General features: G+C 32.2%; 1 protein-coding gene across 1 annotated transcript in view; it reads left to right on the top strand.

Moving 5' to 3' along the window:
- Positions 1-730: 730 nt before the first annotated feature.
- LOC115424748 (potassium voltage-gated channel subfamily H member 4-like) overlaps positions 731-17,228 on the top strand; it is a 65,216-nt gene continuing 48,718 nt past the window's right edge. Inside the window, 2 exon segments of the mRNA XM_030142158.1 lie at positions 731-889; positions 891-928. Of these exon segments, the coding sequence (XP_029998018.1) occupies positions 855-889; positions 891-928 (73 nt within the window). The 5' untranslated portion in view covers positions 731-854.

The raw sequence follows: 17,228 nt of genomic DNA on the forward strand, positions 1-17,228 counted from the left end.
ATTATTATTATTATTATTATTATTATCATATAAATAAAGCTATCATGATTATGATGATGATGGTGATGATTATTATATAAAGCTATTATTATTTATTATTATTATTTATTATTATTATTATTATTATTATTATTATTATTATTATTATTATTTCTGTGATGCAGGATCTCCACAGAAGCATATGATGAGCTCCTCTCCTGTGCGTCACTGCATATATAACGTCCTTCTACATAATAATAGTTTGGAGGAAGCCTCCTGTACACCAAAAGCAGAACACTTAACTCAGAAGGAGGTGACAAAATGTGCACAGGTACAGAGAGTGTGAGGGAGAAAGGAAGTGATTTCTACATGGAAGTGAGAAGTAGGAGAGATGAGGCAGGAGATATAACTAATAAACTCACAGTGTGTGGAAAAGGGGGATGGCTTTTGTGTGAGAGACAGAGGGAGGGAGGAAAGGGAGAGGCAAGGGAGTTGGAGATGGCAGGAACTGTGTGAGTGGAGTTACACTGAGGCTTTGCTTTTACTGATGCTGAGGGAAGAGAGATGAGCAGCCACATCCTCGATGCTGAGATGAAGTCTTTTTAACGATCAACACCTCTGACCTCTCCGCTGAGGAATAATTCCGATTTCTGTGTGATGCTAGTTAGCCATTTCCTCTCAACAACATAGAATAGAATAGAATATAGAATAGAATAGAATAGAATAGAATAATAGAATAGAATGAGAATAGAAGCAACTTGGGTTTGGACACAGCCTTGAGGAAGAGCGATTTATTCAAGAAAAGAGAAGCTCTGTGGTTCTTTTTCAGGTTCTTTTTTGGGAAAATTGTGAGAACCTCATACAGTTGGTCCAAGATGCCTGTGATGAAAGGCCTCCTCGCCCCACAAAACCTTTTTGGACTCCATTGCAAACCACTTTGATGGCACCCGTAAGTATATTCTATTCTTTATATTAAACTATAAAGACCCAGTGCTAATTTTGTGGCAGTTCCTAAATGATTTTTTTCTCTATTGAACCTTTCTTAAGTGGTTTATTACCCTCTGTTATTATATCATCCTCTGTTTTTTTTTTGTTTTTTTGTTTTTTTTGCATTTTTTACTGTGAATCATGTATTTTCCTCTATGTAATTTAGATGCTCATTAACCCTTTCATGCATAGTGATCACTACAGTGGACAGTTACTACAGCTGTTCTCTTGTATATTCATGGATTTTGTTATTTTAGTCACATATCAGCCAACACAATACACAATACACTGCAACTGATAATATTACTATAACTTGGCTGTTCTTGACAAACCAAATCTAACATGTTTGAGTGGAAATCAATTTCTTGTTATCGTTATTAGACTGTAATTAGCAACAAAAGTTTTTTTGCAGCTCTTTCATAATTTATAGTTTGAGTTCTTGTTTGTTCAGTATTAATTGTCAGCCTTGTAAATACAAGCTGGACTGACTGTACATATCCTGACCGAGGAAAATAAAACTCAATTTTGTGCAGTAATCTACACCTGGCTTTTCTGCCTCCATCCATAATATATACATTAATAGACTAAATGTCATCTAAAATTAACGTTTATTTGCAACATAGTATAGCAAACTGTTACATGATCAAAAACAATGTCTGGGGTCGCCAAATTTGATGTTAAAATGGGGTCACGGGCCAGAAAAGGTTGGGAACCACTGGTATAGAAAAAAAAAAAAATGCAAAAACCAAACAAACAAGCAAAAACATAAAGAAGTGAAATCAAACTAGAAAAATAATATAATAAGTCTTGCATTTATTCTTAACATCTACTTGATCTATGAATAAAACATGACAAAATAGATCATTTTGCTGAAAATGCAAAATGCAGATTCTAATAGTATAATAAATGCAGATGAATCATTCAGGAAAAGTTAAATGCAGAGAAAACTTCATTTGGAAGTCAAAACAAAAATAGTCTTCGCTTTTTACAGTTTTGAGATATAAAATAATATAAATATTCTATGTTGTCTCTACAATGCTGTGTTATATTTATAAATGCAGAGTAAAATATAATTGTGTCCGTGCAAATAGGTCAGTTTTAGTGTCACGACTCTAACCTAAGTTTTTGGGTCCATCGCCGTTGGCATTGCTGTAACCCAGTTTTGGCTGTGACTGGCACTGAGTCGTCCCTGTAGATAGATACGTGAACAGCGCGGTCCAATTATAAGACTGGGAGTTATGATTATTAAGTAGATGGAGAGCCGCTCCAGGATGATGTATTGGAACTAAGGGGCACTTGTTGTACTACGCTTATCCAACATTCATGAATTCTTCAGTCCAAGTCATCGTATTCCTCAGGCAAAAACCAAAAAAAAAAATGTTAATATATCTTTCAATATTTTAGAGTCCTTCACACCACACACATACCAAACATACTTAGTTTCACTGTGCTCCATTCAAACACTGCTGCCCATAAAACTGACAGAAAATACTTTTACCTCTCTCATGAAATAATCAAAACAAGTGATTTACTCTTGATAGATAAGTGTATGTAATTATTGAACCTGAAGGTGATAACTGATGTGTATAATAGGAATAAAAGAGGAAGGTGTCTGAAAACTAAAGTATTCCAACTTCAGCAAATGATTAATAAAAACATCTAAGACATTCATGACTCTATTACCTGCATAAAACTCAGGTACAATCAACATTTCTATTTTCCTGACCATTAAATGTGATCTTCTCATCATTTTAATGCTTAAAACTGTTTTTGTGGTGACTTCAAAATGATTTTTTTTTCTATGTGTCACCTTTCTTCAGTTATTTATCGCCATTTATTACAATATGATCCTCTGCATTTTGCGTTTTTCAGTGAAAATCAAGTATTTTCCTATATTTAATTAACTGTTTATGTGAATGTTCATGAAAGCTGAGAATAAATTCAAGGCTTATTATATAATATCCTTTATTTAACCAGGTAAAAAAAGCCTCATTGAAATTATGTATATGTAAGTGTATGCGCAAGGGTATGTATATGTGCGTATATGCATGTGTGTGTATGTATGTATATGTAAAGTGTGTGTGTGTGTGTGTGTATATATGTATGTATATATATATATGTGTGTGGTGTGTGTATGTATATGATATACGTGGATGTGTATATGTATGCATGTGTGTGTATGTTTGTATGTGTGTGTGTGTGTGTGTGTGTGTGTGTGTGTGTGTGTGTGTGTGTGTGTGTGTGTGGTGTGTGATATTTATGTGGATGTATATGTATGCATGAGCACATGTATGTATGTATATGTGTGTGTATGTATGTATGTAGTATGTATGTATGTATGTATGTATGTATGTATGATGTGTATGTATGTATATATGTGTATGTATGTATGTATGTATGTATGTATGTATGTATGTATGTATGTATGTATGTATGTATGTGTATGTATGTATATATGTGTATGTATGTATGTATGTATGTATGTGTATGTATGTATTTGTGTGTATATGTATGTGTATGTATGTATGTATGTATGTATGTATATGTATGTATGTATGTATGTGTGTATGTATGTATTATGTATGTATGTATGTATATATATGTGTATGTATGTATATATGTATGTAGTATATATATATAGTGTGTGTGTGTGTGTGTGTGTGCGTGTGTTGTGTGCGCGCGTGTGCGTGTGCATAGCATATGTGCATGTGTGTGTATGTATATATGTGTATATATGGATAGATGTGTACGTATATGGGTGTATATATGTATGTATGTATATGTGTATATGTATGTATGTATACATGTACATATGTTGGTTTAGACAAAGGGGTGAGAGCTAATAAGCTATGCTTCTTCTCACTCCTTTTCGAATATAACTTCTTTCTTTTTCTTTTGCGTGTATCATTATTTTATGCTTCCTTGAATTTTCATTTCTTATTATGTTGTGTAAAGAAGTCGAATAGTAGTAAACAGGAAGCTTGTATCATATCCATATTTGAAACAAATCAATAAAAAAAAAAAAAATTGAAAATCTCTTTTTCAAGAGTGACCTTGCCAAGAAAAGCAGCATAACACTGACACAGTTTCTGACAAGACAAGACATAATCAACACATAATACAAAAACTTACAATTGATAGTTACAAAACAATCATTTGTGCAAGTTAAAAAACAGTTACATTGACCAGTTACATAAAAGTAGCTTTAATTCACCGATAGTAACAAGTTCAGATAGATTTAGGTTGTTTTGCAGGGCATTCCATGCAGATGGGGCAGCATATTGAAATGCAGTTACATCAAAACAGGCAAAAAAAGTGACTTTTCCAGCAAAATATCATTAACTGAGTGTAAAACAAGCATCTGGAACCACTGTCATATGTCAAACCACATGGGTTTTACTCGTGAATCAATGTTGCAGAAGGTGATGATGTTTCCATGTTCCCTATGGAGACTCTGAACATCCAAATGGGTCATATCTGATGACCATGAAAAGATGACAAACTGCATTTTACCTGAATCCTTTACACATATTGATAGGATAAGTGGATCAGAAAGTATTAAACAGTTTAGATCAGTAGATGCTTTTGGTCTCTGGTAGCTTTTAGATCTTAAAGGTTAAATGTAAAGAGCTCAAAGATTAAATGTGGAGGGACAGGGCAACAAAAGGCAAATGATTTTGCCTTTTGTTACAGATACTAAATGTTTCAGGAGCTGTTTTGGCACAGAATCACCAAAATCCACCATTAAATGGCTTCGCATTCAAGTGATGTGTTTCAGTTTCAGATGCTATTTCTTGCTCAAAATGCATAATCCAAATAATAACTTGGGATATTATTGATTAAAATGCAGAAGCAGAAGCTGGTAGATAAACTTTTAGCCTCTAGACCTTTACACATTTCCAGACTTTATGTTTTTTTAGTTGCCTGTATCTGCAAATCTCCATCTTGTCTGAATCGTTCTGGTGTTGAAAGTTCTCTGCAGGCAGTAGACAACACTTACCAGAACGTGTTGACAGTGTGTACGGGTCAGACTGTTCATGTTCTTTACTATTTAGCACCTTCACAGGTTCAGTGTAACAGCACTATGTCTGTTTGTCCCTCCGTATTGCACACCAGGACACACAAAACTTATCTATCCCGTCTTCACTTGGTTGTGTGTTGAAAAGGACATGGACGATCACACAGAAGTGCATGAGCCAGTGCAGATGTCGGTAATATGTCTGCATCAACAACACTAGTGGGCGGATTGAGTGGGAGGTGAAAGGGCCAACTGCACTATTGAATCTAAGCTTCAAATCAGTGTTGAATGGATTGAAAGGCCGTCTGTGCAAGGACATGTATTTGGCGAGAAGCGTATACAACGAGCAGGAGAATATTTCCTCTGCTTTCTAACACTGGAGAAATAATGTAAACGTCCGCAGTGTGAATATGACTCAAGGCTGGAGTCAGACAGGAGAACCATGTGATTACATCGTAAAGAGGAGAGAGATATCACAGAGGCTTTGGATCAGTCAACCTCTGTCACAGAAGAAAAGATAGCATTCATCTAAGCACCTCTGTCTAATACATAGAAATACATGTCAGGTTAATGGTTTAGAGCAGCATGCATGAGTTCGAAGATAATATTTGTACTTTATTGACAGCATAGTCAGGCGTGTTGTTAGGGACCAAGAAGCAAAGAGGAAACGAAAAAGTAGGTTTTTATTTAGGTTTTATATATATATATACATATGTACAGGGTGGGGAAGCAAAATTTACAATATTTTGAGGCAGGGATTGAAAGACAGTGTATGACCACTTAGTTTTGAAAGTCATGAGAATTTATTTGCCACAACAAAATTTACATAATAGAAAATGTTTTTATTCTATGTGTCCTCCTTCTTTCTCAATAACTGCCTTCACACACTTCCTGAAACTTGTGCAAGTGTTCCTCAAATATTCGGGTGACAACTTCTCCCATTCTTCTTTAATAGTATCTTCCAGACTTTCTCGTAATAGTTTTGCTCATAGTCATTCACTTCTTTCCATTATTAACAGTCTTTATGGACACTCCAACTATTTTTGAAATCTCCTTTGGTGTGACGAGTGCATTCAGCAAATCACACACCCTTTGATGTTTGCCTTCCTGATTACTCATATTGGCAAAAGTTTCTGAAAAGGTATGGATAATAGTGTTAGGTATGATTATGACATCAATATATGTTTGGTTTCAAAACAATTGACGTAGTGCCTGCTGAGAAAAAACAACTAAATGTTCATTGTAAATTTTGCTTCCCCACCCTGTATATATATATATATAATATATATTATATATATATATAATAATATATTATACATATATATATATATATATATATATATATATATATATATATATATATATATATATAAATGGAGAGACTAAGATTGTTATGATTCTTTATATTTGTATTATTATGTATGTTTGCAAGTGCATATATGTTAAATTTCATTGCATGTTCGGAATAAATCTCTAAATCACTTTTTGATACTTTCAATTTATGTATAAAAGCCCTGTTTGTTAACATTAAGCAACATTGTAAAAGTGAAAACGCCAATAAAAAATTGAATTATAAAAAAAAAAAAAAAAACAACAACAAAATCCATTAATATGAAACTGGAGTAATTATACCCCCTTTCAAAAATTGTACTGTCTTTTTATGTATTTTGTATATTGTCTGTTGTCTGTTGCCTGTAATGTTTGATTGTCTTGTTGTGATTCTTAATAAAGTTCCTTAAAAAAAAAAATCCCCTAGCTACATCTTTTGCTAAACCAGGAAGAGACCTCCCACCAGCCACATCAGGTAACTCAAAGACAAACAAAACATTGCTATAAATGCATGTAAATCACAGATTAGCACAACAAATAGTTACTCTTTAGTTCATCTGTGCACTCCATAAACAGGAGGTTAAAACAAACACCAAATCAAGTGAAGTTCCATGTAAAGCTTACACCTGATTGATTGGAATTGAACATGTGCAGGTACCAAATTAAGTGACTGCAACTGAAATAACCCTTTTGGTTCCAGACTAATGAGGTAGGAGAGGGTGCACTGTGGTTATATAACCCTGTGGGCATCATGTTCTGGATTTAAGATGTGCAGATACAGCTTTGGGAGTAATTATTGGACATGTGCTCTATCAACAGTGACTTCAGGTGCAAACGCACTAAGACACACTGCAAAAAATGTAAATCTTACCAAGTGTATTTTTCTCATTTCTAGTCAAAATATCTAATCACGCTTAAAATAAGACATAATCACCTCAACAGTAACTTTTTAGTGAGATATAAGAACTAATTTTTAGATAATAGATCTTGAAAATTTTATTTCAAGAAATCTTACCAAGATAATTTTCACTTGTTTCAATGGCAGATTTTTTTTTTTTTTTTTGCTTAACCCTTTCATGCATAGTGTTCACTCCAGTGGACAGTTCTTCTACAGTTGTTCTCTTGTATATTCACAGGTTTTGTTGTTTTAGTTTCATATCAGCCGACACAGTGGACACTAATGCACCATCCCATAATAATACACTGACATTCAGACCATTATTGTAACTTTGCTGTTCTTGATAAATCTGATCTGCAGTAATATGTTTGATTTTAAATCAATTGTTAATTGTTAGATTGTAATTAACAGTTTGTTTGTTTGTTTGTTTGTTTGGTTGGTTGGTTGGTTGGTTTTTTTTAAATGTTTGTTGTTGGGGTTTTTTGCATATTATCTCCATGAACTAGGAAGATTATTTCTGTTATTCATTATTTAAAGAGAAGGAGTGGGATTTTATAAGTTATGCTTCTTCTCACTCCTTTTGGAACATGTATTATGTCTTATGTTTAAGTGTTTTGTTTATTTTTTTCTTCTGTTTTGACATTCATATTCGAAATAAATAAATCAGTCTATCAAATCAATCAATCAAGTGAGTCCTAACTAGTATTAGAGTATGTTAAAATGTGAGAAAACATCAGATTAGCAGCATTAAAAATATTTTTTTATAAAAAATAAAAATAAATAAATAAATAAAAATACAAAAATGCAAAAAAATATAAAAATGAAAAAAAAAAAGTAATTAAAAAAAATTTAAATAAAAAATGTTTTTATCTCATTGTTTTCATATCACTTTCTGATATTGGGTTTTAAATACATGTTTTCTGTGCTTCAAGAATAAAATGCATGGTGTAGCCAAGTGGACATTTTTGTAAATCCATGAAAAAAAATCCTCAATTGCATTGTTTTTTTCATGCCTATTGAGGAATAAAAACACTCAAGAAAAGATCTGGACAAAGGTGCTGATAATTCATGCATGGAAGGGTTGATTCAAGATTTTTTTTAGTTAATTCAAGCAAAAATTCTGCCTGCTGAGAACTTTCAACACCATAACGATTCACACAATATATATTTCAGATATAGGCAACTAAAAAAAATCATAAAGTCTGGAAATGTGTAAAGGTCTAGAAGCTAAAAGTGTATCTACCAGCTTCTGCTTCTGCATTTTAACTGATAGTATCCTGAGTTATTATTTGGATTATGCATTTTGAACAAGAAATAGCATCTGAAACTAAATATTCACATGAATGCAAAGCCATTTACTGATGAATTTTGATGATTCTGTGCAAAAACAGCTCCTGAAACATTTAGTATCTGCAACAAAAGGCTAAATCATTTGCATTTTGTTGCACATTTAATCTTTGTTCTCTCAATTCAAGATTTTTTTAGTTTAATTCAAGCAAAAAAATCTTCCAATGAAACAAGTGAAAATTATCTAGGTAAGATTTCTTGAAATAAGATTTTCAAGATCTATTGTCTAAAAATAAGTTCTTATATCTCACTGAAAAGTCACTCTTTAGGTGATGATGTCTTGTTTTAAGTGTGATGAAATATTTGAGTAGAAATGAGAAAAATATACTTGGTAAGATTTAGATTTTTTGCAGTGTGTGAGGGGGAAAAAAATTTCTCAAGATACGTTGGGGATGTAGATTTTACATGAGGGTGCAAAGGGGAGAATGCAACATGAAAATCTCCATATAGATTGAGTAAAAGGTCCACATTTCATCCAGTTATTTGTTATATCATGTTCCGTATCAACGCCACCCAAGTGTTCTTAACGCACAAGAGGAATAAGACCGGTGTTAAAACAAGATAAAAATGTGTAGCTCGTGAAAAGTGATTCACAGCAGGATATTGAATGAGGAACTGCTTATTGAGTGACTGGTTTGGAGGGATAATGTACAGAAGGATGAAGGGTTAAAGGAGATGGGATGACATTCACAAACCTGGGGAGAGAGTCAGGATGGGGTCTCTGGAACCTTCAGGGTCCGTCCCCCCATGGTTCCTTTAATGAGAGAGAGGAGAGGAAACAAGAAGATGGGATGGAGGGGTGGGATGTTGACAACGGAGATAAAATGGAACAAACAGAGGAGAAAGAGGTTAGACATGCCAACGTAAGACAGGAAATTAGATTATGTGTGTTGAATGTACAATAGTAACTTCATATGTAGTAAAGCAACATGGAAATATTACACAAGTTAATGCCTGCACTCTAAAAACAACAACAACAACTATTATTATTATTATTATTATTATTATTATTATTATTATTATTATTATTATTTTATTATTATTATCCGTAGTGCACATGGAAACACTGTCATCTTCTACAACAGGGGTGTCAAACTCATTTTGGTTCAGGGGCCATATTCAGCCCAATTTGATCTCAAGCGGGCCAGACCAGTAAAATAATGACTTAATAACCTATAAATAATGACAAATCCAAGTTTTTCTTTTTGTTTTAGTACAAAAAAAAAAAAATTAAATTATGAAAATATTTACATTTTACAAAAAGATGTGAATAACCTGAAAAAACAGAAATTTCATTTGAAAAATGTGTGCAATTTCAACAATATTATGCCTCCACTTTTTATTTATACATGTACATTTACACACAATGTTACATAAACATTTGGTAACAGGCAGAATATTTGTAAAATTGCACATTTCGCGTTGTTCATCTTTGTTTATATTTATGTATTTGTTTGCATTTTATTGTGAAAGAATAGTTTTGTAAATGTAAATATTTTCGCAGTGTAATGTTATTTTTTTCACTTAAATTTTTTCCACATAATTTTTCACAAAGAAAACTTGTAGTTGTCATTATTTCTGGGTTATTGTGTTGTTATTTTTATTGTAGATCACATTGGTCTGTATGTGGAACCTGAACCAAAAGGATTTGGAAAACCTGGACTGTTCAGGTTCATTTTTGCACTTTCATCCTGTAGGCCACATTGGACCTTTTGGCGGACCAGATTTGGCCCCCGGGCCACATGTTTGACGCCTGTGTTCTACAACATTGATTCACCAGTAAAACCCATGGAGTTAGATCAATGACAGTGGATCGACACTTGTTTTTATGTTCAGTTAATCGTATAGTTTACTGAAAACGTCACTTTTTCCTCCATTTTCACATTTTTTCTCACATTTTTACTTTTAAATTCATTTTTGCCATAGCGGACCATTGGGGATTATCCAAAACAAGAAGCTATTTTATACTGACATAACTGTTGGAATGACAATCAATTAAAGTTCGCTCTCTGACAGAACATTACTGTGTTTTGACCCTGTAGGTTTTAAATATAGCTTTCTTTGCTTCAAAAATTAAATGCACGGTGTAGCTGAGCGGACATTTTTGTAACTACATGAAAAAAAACCCTGATCACATTGTTTTTTTCATGCCTAAGGAAATAAAAACACTCAAGACAAAAAATCTTGACAAAGGTTCTCATAATTCATGCATGAAAGGGTTAAGAGCGTCGACTACTAACAAACAATTAACATTTTACAGAACAGAATGTAACAAGTCATGTTGAAAGGCTGTTATGTCCAATTTGTACAGAAAACCACCAGTGGTCTAATAATTACTCCCAAAATATCTATTCCCGTGTATTTCATGGATCCAGTTGAATGGTTATATGACCATATCCATTATGACTTCTGTTAATTGCCCAGGTTGGTGATGGAATGGCATCCTTCTGCTTCTCATAAGTGCTCTTAGAGATAATTAGATGTAATAATTATTGTGTCTGAATGATTGCAATTAACTGAAAGAAAGCAGATGTACCGGGTGTAGATGTGAATGTGTGACTGTAACAGTGATTCGCACCTAAGAAAGTGAAGTTTGTTTTTGTTATGTAATTGCTTAAAATATGCAGCTACTGATGAGAAATAATTACGCATTTACTGGGTTCAGAAGGCTTTAACAATTGTCAGTACGGATATGTTTCATTCTCTGTAATAAAATACATAGACAGATATTATATAATGTGTCTCTGAGTTAAGGTTACATTTAAGAGAGTGTATCTGAGCTGATGTGGGCTTTTCTTTAATTGCATGCATAGTTGACAGGATTATACAGAATTATACAAAATTCTGAGTTTAAAGTCAGAATTCTGAAACTAAAGTCAGAATTCTGAGGAAAAAAAGCAGAATTCTGAGTTTAAAGTCAGAATTCTGAGGGAAAAAAGTCAGAATTCTGAGATTAAAGTCAGAATTCTGAGGGGAAAAAAAGCAGAATTCTGAGATTAAAGTCAGAATTTGAAGAAAAAAAGTCTGAATTCTGAGACTAAAGTCAAAATTCTGAGTTTACAGTCAGAATTCTGAGTAAAAAAAGCAGAATTCTGAGTTTAAAGTCATAATTCTGAAGAAAAAAAGTCAGAATTCTGAGATTAAAGTCAGAATTCTGAGTTTAAAATCAGAATTCTGAGGAAAAAAAGTCAGAATTCTGATATTAAAGTCAGAATTCTGAGGGGAAAAAAATCAGAATTCTGAGATTAAAATCAGAATTCTGAGGAAAAAGCAGAATTCTGAGTTTAAAGTCATAATTCTGAAGAAAAAACGTCAGAATTCTGAGATTAAAGTAATTCTGAGATTAAAGTCATAATTCTGAGGAAAAAAAGCAGAATTCTTAGATTAAAGTCATAATTCTGAGTTTAAAGTCATAATTCTGAGATTAAAGTCAGAATTCTGAGTTTAAAATCATAATTCTGAGGAAAAAAAGTCAGAATTCTGAGATTAAAGTCAGAATTCTGAGGAAAAAAAGCAGAATTCTGAGTTTAAAGTCAGAATTCTGAGATTAAAGTCGGAATTCTGAGTTTAAAGTCATAATTCTGAGGAAAAAAAGTCAGAATTCTGAGATTAAAGTCTGAATTCTCAGGAAAAAAAAGTCAGAATTTGGAGTTTAAAGCCAGAATTCTGAGGGAAAAAAAGTCAGAATTCTGAGGAAAAAAAGTCAGAATTCTGAGATTAAAGTCTGAATTCTCAGGAAAAAAAGTCAGAATTCTGAGTTTAAAGTCAGAATACTGAGGGGAAAAAAGTCAGAAAGAAAGTGAAGTTTGTTTTTTTATTAATTGCTTAAAACATGCAGCTACTCATGAGAAATCATTAAGCGTTTACTGGGTTCAGAAGGCTTTAACAATCGTCAGTACGGATATGTTTCATCCTCTGTAATAAAATACATCGACAGATGATTTATAATGTGTCTCTGAGTAAAGTTTACATTTAAGAGAGTGTATCTGAGCTGATGTGGTCTTTTCTTTAATTGCATGCGTAGGTGATAGGATTATACAGACAGAAAACAGCACTTAAGGGCTATTTTATGTTTACCCACTGTTTAAATCAGAATGAAATGAATACAGCAGCATGTCTGCGTTTCAGAGGGCACAGTTTCTTGGTAACCCTGTAGGTGCAAATTGCAGCATTGCCATATGTTTTATTTTCTCTGCACAAATCACTATGGCAACAGAAGTGTGAAAAGATTACTTCTTAATATAGTTTCTCATGAGATTAACTCCACAAATATCAGGTAGGAGATATCCATGCGCATCATACATCACTTATGTGTCTACCTTTGGAACAAATACGCCGCATCCTCTTTTTTTTTTTTTTTTTTACAAAATGCACAACTATGATGAAAATACAAAAATTAAATGAACACAAATAAACAAAATAATAAACAAAATGCACAAAAATGAAGAAAATACAAAAAATAAATGAACACAAATGAAGAAATATGAAAATTAAATGAACAAAAACGAAGAAAATAATGAACAAAATGCACAACAATGAAGAAAATATGAAAATTAAATGAACAAAAACGAAGAAAATAATGAACAAAATGCACAACAATGAAGAAAATAAATTAAATGAACACAAATGTAGAAAATAATTAACAAAATGCACAAAAATTAAGAAAATATAACTATTGAACAAAATTAAGAAAAATGAATATAACACAGTGAAGAAAATGAAGAAAAAATGAAGAAAATGAAGAAAAATGAAGAAAATTAAAAACAAAATGACCAAATATGAAGAAAATATTGAACAAAAATGAATAGAAAACAAAATGAAGAAAAATGAAGAGAATATAAAAACAAAATGAAGAAAATAATGAACAAAATGAAGAAAAATGAAGGAAATATAAAACCAAAATGAAGAAAAATTAAGAGAATATAAAAACAAAATGAAGAAAATAATGAACAAAATGAACAAAAATAAAAATAATGAACAAAATGAAGAAAAATGAAGAAAATAATGAAGAAAATGAAGAAAATAATGAACAAAATGAAGAAAAATGAAGAAAATAATGAACAAAATGAAGGGAGGGGGGGCAGATCTCTCTTGGCGGAGGTCTACGCTTTCTGAGTGCTTTTCTTGTTTTATGTTTGTTTTGACATCCTGCAAAAATAAAAATACAGCCAAATAAACCGAGCTCTTGCCAGTGTTGACTTTCCTAGCTTTTGGAGCAGGTGTTCAGCTTCATCTTTGCTGCTGTATCATCATCATTATAATGTTTTGCAGCTTAGTCAAACCAAACTTTGAAATGCAATCTGCTATAATCAAAAGAGAAAGCAAATAAATGTGTGAAAAGACGAGGATTTACTCCATTTACTCCATCCCTCTGAATGTGAATACAAATGTAGAATTTGCTCAATTAAATCAGGAGGGAGGTTATTTTATTCCCCAGCTCTAGGATAATGTTCCTCACATGACTTATAAAACACATTGTTGTGTTTTTTTACAGTATGCTGCCTATTAATTCAGTTCTTTTTCTGCATGCTGTCTTTCTTCTGCTTTTCCGCCCACACTTCCTGACCCACATGACTCTCCAGTGTTACAGTTTATCGCTAATATTATCTTTTTGTTTTGTTTTTTTGTCTTTTAAACACAGATTTTAACTTAATGTGCCTTTCTGAATTGATTTTGCAGATGTCTACCCACCAAATCCTATTTCTCAGGCATAAAACTTCCATTCTCATGCACTCAGGTTATAATCGCTCTCAGTATTGTCTGTGTCCTTTTCAATTGGAAGACATGTACTTAACCCATGAAGACCCAGTGTGACTGTTGTGGCAGTTCCCAAATGACATTTTCTCTGTATCTAACCCTTTTTTAACCCTTTCATGCATGAATTATGAGAGCCTTAATCAAGATTTTTTTTCCCTGAGTGTTTTTATTCCTCTTTAGCCATAAAAAAAAAAACAATGCGACTGAAATTTTTTTTTTTATCAACTTATTTTTCATGGAGTTGCAAAAATGTCCACTCAGCTGGACACCATGCGTTTAGTTTTTTAAGCGAAGAAATATGTATTTACTGATATACTGAGTGAAATCTATGAAATAAAAACGTCTTTAATGCTGCTAATCTGATGTTTTCTCACATTTTAACATACTCTTATACTAGTTATTTCTCACTCCATGAATTTATGCAATATGTTAATTACAGTCTAATAACAATAACAAGCAACTGATTTACATTTACATAACATTTACATTTACGCATTTGGCAGACGCTTTTTCCAAAGCGACTTACAGGGGAAAACCAAAATTTAAAAAATAAATAATAAAAAATAGAATAAAATAAAATACAAGAATAGATTAAAGACATAAAGCAGCTGTACAATTAAAAACAGTGTTGTACAGTAATAAAAAAGCAAAATGATAGACTAAAATACAAGAATAGATTAAGAAGACATAAAAATAGCTGTACAATTAAAACTGTGAAATAAAATACCAAGTAAAATAACACTTAAACATGTTACTCCAGATCAGTTTTATCAAGAACAGCAAATTTACAGTAATGGTATGAATGTTAGTGTATGAGATGATGCATAAGCGTCCACTGTGTTGGCTGATATGGAACTAAAACAACAAAACCCATGAATATACAAAGAACAACTGGAGAATAACTGTCCAGTGGCGTGACCACTATGCATGAAAGGGTTAAATGATTTATCACAACTTATTAGAATATTATCCTCTGTGTTTTTGCATTTTATCAGTATAAATCTGGTATATTCCTATATTAATTTACTGATCATGTAGATCACAGGTGTCAAACATGCGGCCCGGGGGCCAAATCCGGCCCGCCAAAGGGTCCAGTCCAGCCTTTAAGATGAATTTCTGAAATGCAAAAATTCCACTAAAATGTTAACAATCCTTTTAGTTCAGGTTCCACACGCAGACCAATTCAATCTCAAATGGGCAGGATTAAGTAAAATACTATCATAATAACATATAAATAATGATAACTTCAAATGTTTCTCTTTGTAAATGTAAATATTTTCATGTATTTACACTAAAACAAAGTTTAATTTTGCAAAAAATGTGAATAACCTGAAATGTCTTAAGAGAAGTAAGTACAATTTTAACAATATTCTGTCTGTTATTAAATGTTTTGTGTTTGTAGATCCACTGTGATCTGTAAGTTATAATGTACATGTGTAAATGATAAACTGAGGTATAATATTGTTAAAATTACAGTTATTTTTTCAGTTTGTTCATGTTATTCACATCTTTTGAAAGGCTGGTTTGTAGATGTAAACCTTTTCATTATGTAAATTAACTTTTTTTCACTCTAAAACATAGAGGAAAGTTTGGAGTTGACATTATTATATATTATTATGCTATTATTTTACTGGTTCGGCCCTATTTAAGATCAAATTTAGCTGAATGTGGACCCTGAAATAAAATGAGTTTGACACCCCTGATGTAGATGTTCATAAAAGCTCAGAGTAAAGTTGAGGGTTATATCAAAAACAGAGAAAACTGAATAAAAAGTGACTTTTTCAGTAAAATATATCATTAACTGAACATAACCCATTGTCTCCATTCTGTCATTGATCCAACTCCATGGGTTTTACTGGTGAATCAATGTTGTAGAAGATGACGGTGTTTCCATGGTAACTATGGAGCCTCTGCATGTCCAAATGGGTTATATCTGATGACCATTTAATTTAATTTCAATTCATTTCATTTCATTTATTAAGATCCCCATCAGTAACTGAAACATCAGCTGCTATTCTTCCTGGGGTCTCCTCTACATTACATTACAATTTTAATTATTTATATTAATCTTACACCATTCACGCCCACACACACACACACACACCACACCATGCACACCACACCACACAAACGGGACATATACAACAGCCCAATGCAATAAAAATAAATAAACAAACAAAATAAGTGCTATACATTTATTCTCAATCAGCAAACAATAGCTGTCTGATACAAATCATATGACATCTTTCAATATCTATACCAGTCTGTCTCAAATGGGGGTACTTGGAACAAACCCTGGGGGTACTTAAAAGTTTTTGGGAAAAATACATTAAATTGATGAACTGAATAAAAAAAATACCAAAAATAAATGAGAATTAATGCTCAAATATATAATAAAATTGACTCCTGACCTTATTTTATTTCAATATTTTTATTTTCTGTATTATTGTTTGTCATCTTGTTTACACTTTGGTACAATTTTAAGAATATTCTATTTTATATGATTCAAGATGAGTTTATTTGAGTAATTAAGTCATTGTTTTTGTTGATGAAAGGTTCATTTATCATTAATGACCGATTTTTTTTTTCTTATCAATGAAAGAGTTTTATTTATTTCAGTTTATATTTTGCACATAAATTTACTTGTAACGATTTGTTATTTTTAATATTTTTAAGTTAAATATATGTTGTTTCTTTACAAAATGTTGTAAATATAAACAACAGACACCTTTGGCACAGGAACAAATTTTGTCTCCCTTTTTTTTTTTCAATCAAAAATGCTAAAGCGAGAGTTGGGGGCACTTGGCTAAAAATATATATTTTAGGGGGTACTCCACTGTAAAAAGTTTGAGAACCACTGAGCTATACTATTTCCATTTCATGTCCATTGTGTAAATGAGAAAAGTTTTCATT

Source organism: Sphaeramia orbicularis, chromosome 8 (genome assembly GCF_902148855.1).
Source record: "Sphaeramia orbicularis chromosome 8, fSphaOr1.1, whole genome shotgun sequence".
NCBI lineage: Eukaryota > Metazoa > Chordata > Actinopteri > Kurtiformes > Apogonidae > Sphaeramia > Sphaeramia orbicularis.